Source organism: Centruroides sculpturatus, unplaced genomic scaffold (assembly GCF_000671375.1).
Source record: "Centruroides sculpturatus isolate CEXI.00-Female unplaced genomic scaffold, Cexi_2.0 scaffold1557, whole genome shotgun sequence".
NCBI classification, from domain to species: domain Eukaryota; kingdom Metazoa; phylum Arthropoda; class Arachnida; order Scorpiones; family Buthidae; genus Centruroides; species Centruroides sculpturatus.
This window is the reverse complement of record NW_019385773.1, coordinates 75,185-82,734: the sequence shown is the minus strand read 5'-3', so window position 1 is coordinate 82,734 and position 7,550 is coordinate 75,185. Positions and strand designations below refer to the sequence as shown.

The 7,550-nt window shown below is 31.6% G+C and overlaps 1 protein-coding gene across 2 annotated transcripts in view; it reads left to right on the top strand.

Annotated features, from left to right (window-relative positions):
• The window catches only part of LOC111642029 (biotinidase-like), a 10,249-nt gene extending 2,999 nt beyond the window's left edge, over window positions 1-7,250 (top strand). Inside the window, exons 2-3 of one of the 2 annotated variants that reach the window (XM_023388291.1) lie at window positions 5,200-5,407; window positions 5,474-7,250. In XM_023388291.1, coding sequence (XP_023244059.1) covers window positions 5,216-5,407; window positions 5,474-6,775 — 1,494 coding nt within the window. In that variant the 5' untranslated portion in view covers window positions 5,200-5,215 and the 3' untranslated portion in view covers window positions 6,776-7,250. The remainder of the gene's footprint in view (window positions 1-5,199; window positions 5,408-5,473) is intronic. The other variant, XM_023388290.1, reaches the window with a different exon arrangement.
• The last annotated feature ends 300 nt before the right edge of the window (window positions 7,251-7,550 follow it).

The following is a 7,550-nucleotide window of genomic DNA, read 5'->3' as shown; positions in this document are numbered from 1 at the left end:
GCAGTGGTTCCCAATTAGTTTTTCCTGCGTACCACTTCAAGAAAGAGCTCAAACTCGCGTACCCCTTATAGCAGAAATTCATATTAATCCATACTAATATTATAAATTCGAAGGTATTGCTGGCTGTCTGTCACCTTTTCACATCTAAACCGCTGAACAGGTTTTAATAAAATTTGGCACAGAGATAGCTTACACGTTGGAGATGGACATAGGCTACATTTTACTGCGAGAAAATATCTTACTCCCACGAGAAAATTCGATATAATGCGGGCGAAGCCGTGGGTAGACAGCAAGTGATAAATAGAATGTTTTTTTTTTTACATTTATTACCTTTGAAATACAATTCTAATACAGTAATAATGAAAATAACATAAGGTTATTTAATTTTAACGTGACAAATGTGCACGATTTTCTTTGCACAACTTTGTAAAATCTGGTTGCTTTTTGGTCAGCTTCAGTCTCGAGTCATCTTCGAGTTGAAGTCGGTGACGATGTTTAGTTTTCTTGTTTGTCATGGCGAAAATCCGCTCCCGCAGAGGTATGTTGTGAAAAATGGTAGTAAATATTTTATTGCTGCTTCACTGACATGATGATAATGAAAATTGTCACAAATGCATTTTTTAACAATGAAATTTCGAGAATGTTTTTAGTTATAAATAAACGAATTTGTGCATTCCACATCGTGTTGTAAATTGCCGAATTTTTGATGGTCCATTATTTTTTTTTTGATTGTTTCATCTCATGCATTTAAATTTTAAGTCGGCCGATTTTAGATTGCCGCGCGTACCCCTTCATGCAATTTCGCGTACCCCCGGGGGTACGCGAACCACTAATTGGGAACCACTGATCTAGACCTACTAATTCGATTATCTTTTTCTTTCGAAAGGTGGAACTACAGATGTTAAAAACATATGACAAGTTACTATCAGATGTAATTAAATGGAACGGGTAAAGCTAATAATTTTACAACATTCGCCTTAACTTATCCGAGATTTTTTTAATTCAAAAGTGTAAATAAAATTCTAGGTTTTAAACTAAATAGATGAATTATCTATATATATAAAAATGAATGTGTGTGTGTGTGTGTGTGTGTGTGTGTGTGTGTCCTTTATGCATTACCACACCGTTTATCCGATTGCCGTAAAACATTGGGAAGTTGTTTAATATACTCCGGCGAAGGTTTGTGGCATAGTACGATTGCCATAAAACTTTTGGAAAGTTTTTTAATTCACTCCCACGAAGTACATTTATCCTACGATAGATGGCGCGCGTTTACACGAGCATTCGCGCGCAGTGTGTTAGATCGATTTCAAATTGTGAAGACCATTTCCCCCTTCAAAAAATATTTCTATATATGCATTTGTAAACTGCTATTTACGATATTTGTAATAATTTTTGTTTAATCACTTTATTTCAACTTTTTTTTGCTAATTATGTATTCGCTCGAACTTTGTTAAAACCTTAACCGTATTCCGAACAACAACCGAAGTCGTAGGAGGAAATTCGCCTATTTTACCGATCTAGGATCCCCTTTCCCAAATTTTAATATCGACTCAAAATAATTTAAAAACACAAATTACAATAAAACGGTTTATTATCCAACTATCAGAAATTTCACAACATGCCAAGGAAGAGAGGAAGGAGCAATTAAATAATCAAAATTATAAAGGATTTAAAAAAAATATATAAAAATGAGGAATATCGCACTTCTAACAATCTCTGTGTGTATGTGGGCTAAATTTAAAGAATCCGTGCTTCTCACATGTACAGTACAACTGTATGTGGCCTGTTCACGCGTCGGAAAAACTTCTGATTTATTCGTGTACGCATCAGACAGAAAAACAAAAAATATCGTGTATCCACAAGCACTCCAATAAATAAATAGAATTGAAACGACACTTTGAAATATTTTCCCAATTAAAATGAATAATAATAATAATATAATACTAAGTTTCAATAAAAATGATAAAATGTAAATTTAATTTTATCATAACGAAACTTGAATTTCAAGTTTCGTTTCTTCTGAGATCGCAGCAATGCGCGACAGGTAAGCTAGCAACTTATAAAATTTTTGAAATGTACATTTACTTTTCACATCCATCAGAGTATAAAAAATAATTTTTTCTTTGTTTTAACTAAATGAAATTTAACAAAATTAAAAATAGCACTTCACACATTTTCAATCCAATTTTCCAGAAATTAGTAATTATTCGAGAATTCTTTTTCTACAAAATAATAAATCATCGCTCTGGTTTACTTGTTTAGATATTTGATGTTTGTGTCAATTAAAGCCGCATCTTTTGTTAAAATTGAGTAAATTTCGTTTTTAATGTCATTTTTATGACGTGTATTATAAAAGTTTTAAGCGCACTTTCGAAATTTAAACGTTCTTTAAATAATCCTAAATCTAATTTTAATACATACGTACATTATTATCGTTTTAAATATTTAATTTAAAATATAAATTGAGATGTATTTAAATTCGAATATAGAACATTTTCATAACAGTTGAGATATTTTTAATTATTGTAGGCTAAGAAAAATGTATTGAAAATAAAATAAATATATCTATATACAGTATATATATTTTATTGTTTTGTTAATTTTTTGCGAATAGCGGTGCTACGTGTAAATCAGCAAGTACATTGTAGATAGAAATTAATTGATTTATAGAAATTCAGTAGATATTTTTGGGTTGTGATTTACGATATTATCTAAGTACGTAAATGTGAAATGCAGATTTTCGTAGCCATTGGTCGAACGGTCTAGAAATGTAAAACGAACAAACAAACAAAAAAACATCTTTTTACATATATATACAATATATAGAAGATGTAACGAAATATAATTTTTCTGAATATTTTTACATTTACCATCTCTGGTTACATCGTAACGACACATACAGTGTTATCCACAGATGGCGAATATCAATTTTTTCGAATGCGAATATTAACCGGTTTCAAATATTCGAATGCTTAGTAAACTTAATTAGTGACCTTATATAACTTAATTTATTAATATAACGAAATAAACAAAAACCTTAAATAGTATTTAAGCCAATTAAGTAGAATTGTTAAATAAACGGTACTACATTATTAGACAATTGACTAAATTCTAAGAAATGAACATTGTATTTTGACGTTGAGTTATATATTACAATGCCTTCTTTTTAGGTACAGTAGAGCATCGATTATCCGACTCAAATGGGGACTCGGGTTGGTCGAATAACTGAAAAAATCGGATAACCGAAAAGAATGAAAAAATACATTATTAGTATAGTATATTAGTATAGTAGTTAGTAATGCTTCTTTTCTTTACGAAAAGAAGCATTCGAACACTTTCCTAATTTAATCTACTTCTTTTCTTGTAAAATATTGATAGAATATTATAGCGGCTCTTCGGATACTTCACCGGATGTGGCGCTATCTTTACGTGTGACCCAATATTGAAGTCTTGGTCTGAAGTCGAATTTATGTTTTAACGTTATAATCGAGTATTCGCCGGTAGTATTCGCCCATCTCTAATTGTAATTATAAATAACTAGTAGAAAACTTTTGTCAAACCCCAAAAATAAATTAGGTTTTACTTTATATTGTGTAGCTACAGCTTCAGCTTCTTTCCATAATGCGGCTTTCTATATTGTGGCTTAGATAATATGCGGTTCAACAATAATTATTGTGTTAAACAAGAGATGGGAGAACACTCGAATACTTTAAACAATTCGATATTCGATATTTCAAATATTATATTGATAAAAAATAAATTTCAATACTACGAATACTTCCAATTTCGCTCCATACGTACAGTCTCAGTGGCGGATCCAGAAGTACCCAAAGAGGGAACAAAGTCAAAGCTTTTAAATATTTGATTAATTAATTAGGGCCTTTTATTAACACGTGTACGACGTATTAAGGACGGTCCGATAAACTAATGCAAAAAATGTTTTTTAAAAACAACGTCTTGAAGTTCGAACAAATTTTATTTTATTCTCCTTTTTTTGGTCTATGGTATCCACCACTGTGTAGAGACAGAATCTCTTCAGCATTTTAATTTAATTTGTGACAAGAAAAAAAGCGGACTAGATCCCGAACGTTTCCGAATTCTTACTTTCTTAAGTAAAAATGAAATGATTAAAATTTATCAAGNGAATACTTCCAATTTCGCTCCATACGTGCAGTCTCAGTGGCGGATCCAGAAGTACCCAAAGAGGGAACAAAGTCAAAGCTTTTAAATATTTGATTAATTAATGAGGGTCTTTTATTAACACGTGTACGACGTATTAAGGACGGTCCGATAAACTGATGCAAAAAATGTTTTTTAAAAGCAATGTTTTGAAGTTCGAACAAATTTTATTTTATTCTCCTTTTTTTGGTCTATGGTATCCACCACTGTGTAGTAACAGAATCTCTTCAGCATTCTAATTTAATTTGTGACAAGAAAAAAAGCGGACTAGATCCCGAACGTTTTCGAATTCTTATTTTCTTAAGTAAAAATGAAATGATTAAAATTTATCAAGATAACTATAAAATATAATAATGAAATATATTTTTCATATATCTTTTTGAATATGTAACTATACTGTAAACCAGTAACTCTCAGCCATTTTACTGATCGCAAACCGCTAAAAGTATGAATAATTTTATGTGAACCGGTAATTATAAGCTACTATCAATTATGCTTATTTATTACTCTTATGTAGGCCTATGCTTATCCAGAGTTACTGTACGAACTTGGTTACTACTTTAGATTACTACTTAAATGTTATCTGAAATCAACTGCGCCAGCTTCAGTACGATAAAAATATTTTACGGCGAAATTTTTTCGCGTACAAGCGATTGGGGAAACACTGCTCTAAACAATATATTTTTTTAGTTAATAAATTCAATTTCTCGAGAGTACTTGAGAAATCGCGCTTTAAATTTCTTTTCTCCAGAAACGAAACGTATCGATACAACAGAATCACTAATTAAAAATTACTTTACAGTAAATAATATTTATTTAAGCACTATTAATTAAGCGTGAGAAAATGAAAAACTCATCGAATACAAAAATATATAATTTCTGTATTTTTTGTTTATTTATTCTTTCTCGATTACTCTAATTGATTCATGGTGCTTAGGCAACTGCACTGTTTATTAAACTGCCATTAATAATATAAATTACAAATTTCAAGTATCATATCTATGTATTCCCATACAGGTTCTTCCGTCTTACAATGTTCTCTGTAGTGTTTGGACTGTTACTGATAGTTGCGGTCAAATGTCAAGATGTTGATGACCCAGACTATTACACAGCTGCTGTATACGAACACGTGGGGAAAGGTAATTACAAAACAGATCCGATTAAAGAATACATTGAAAAAAATTTGGCCGCTTATGAAAGAGCTGCAACGACAGCTGGTCAACACGTAAGTGCAATCAAAATGTGATAATTACTTTTTTTTGTTTGATACTTAAAGCACACTGAATTCCAGAATGTCGACTTGCTGGCTTTTCCTGAGTATGGACTCTTCTCATCCACGAAACGAGAAGTTATAATTGACGATGCCCAATACGTTCCCGATCCGAAAATTGAACAATGGAATCCTTGTTTGGAACCCGACAGATACAACAATTCATATATTTTAGAAAAGTTAAGTTGCATGGCTAAGCAAAATAACTTGGTTATTTTGGCTAATATTCTGTCGAAAGTACCTTGCGACAATTCTACTGATTGTCCAGACGATAAATTCTATTTTTACAACACCAATGTAGCCTTCAATAGAAGTGGTTTAATAATAGCACGATATAGCAAAACTCATTTGTATTTAGAAGATGGCCTTAACGTCCTTCCAAAACCCGAATTTATTGTATTTAATACTGATTTTGCTTTAATCGGTACTTTTATTTGCTTCGATATTGTATGGAAAGAATCAGTTCAAATGGTTGAAAAATATAAACCTGATGCTGTTATATTTTCCTATCTATGGTTCGAATTCTTTCTACCAGGAATGAGCGATATTCAGATGCAACAATCTTGGGGAATCACAAACAACGTAACCATTATAACAGCTAACAGGCAACATCCACAATATGGATCTTTAGGAAGCGGAATGTTTTTTGGAGATACTGGAATCGGCAATTACGTTTATATCGCAGATGGTCAATCCAGACTACTGATCTCTAAAGTTCCAAAAAGAGGTGTTACACCACCTCAAGAATTTCCGCCTCCAACCATTATTGAATTTGGTGATTTTGAATCACGAAAATCTGAAAATAATATATCTTCTGGAGTATGTTCTAGGAAAATACTAGGACCCCCATCAAACAATAACGACTTCAGATGCATTGATTACGACCTCAGCAACTTTACGTTAGTTAAAGTGAATGCGGAAAATCACTTGGAAGCTTGTAATAATGGACTTTGCTGTAGTGCTAGTTATAAAGTACAGTTATCGGACGAAGACTATTATCTGGCAGTTTTCAATGGAACTTATACAACTTCCGAAAGATATACATGGTGGATAGAAGCCTGTCTTTTTGTGCGCTGCGATTCCTTTGAAGGGAAGGAGTGTTCCACCTTTCCTACAATAGCTAGCACTGTCTTTGAAGAGCTTAAAATCGAAGCTAATTTCACCACTCCATATGTCTATCCCAGCATTTCTATTAGCGGCCTACAACTAGCCCCCAAACAGAACTGGGTTTACAACGAACATGGATTATATTTCAAAACAGAATCTGACAGCCTCTTACTTGCTACTTTACACGGGAGATCTTACGATAGAGATCCGGAATAATTTTCTAAGTTTTATTATGTGTTACTTTTATATATATATATAATTTAGAAATATTTTTTACTGTTGTTTTATTATTTTGTGTTAAATGCAAAACTAAAAATTAATTTGCAATTACAATAAAGTTCTGTTGTGAAATTTTAAAATAGAATCATTACTGGAGGAGGGAACTGATCAAAAATAGAGATTCTACACTAGAGTGCTGCAACAACGAACTTTTGTTAAATCTACTTTGAAAGAGAAAGAAAAAAGTAGAAAGTGTAATTTGCATTACAGTTAACAGGATTATCTTACGTCCTCTTTAAAATAAAATTGATTAAGTTAGAGAAGAATCAATATTAAGCAACACAGGAGAAAATTAGAATGAAGTCATCTGTATTCTAGCTAACTTCTCTGGTAAAATTAACTAGAATGCATATCACTTCATTAGAATGTAAGTTAGATTCAGCAGACTACATAAATAATGAGAAACAGCATCACTACTTATATTTGTCCAATATAATTATAAATGATAATATACTTTATACAGATCGTGTGCAAAACTTGCTCTAGACTCTCTTTTTTCTCAGCAGTCAATGGACTGGGTTCTAGCAAATCAAAATAAGAAAATTCATTCTTTTACGTTGATATTCCTATCTTTGTTTATTATTTCATTTATACTTTTAAAAAGAAAAGCAAACTAAAGACAGTCTTTCCTTCAGGAAACAGTCTCTTAACTATTTTTTTTTTTACAGTTGTTATCATTTGTATTATGAAGTAACAATTTCGAAGCTGTGCT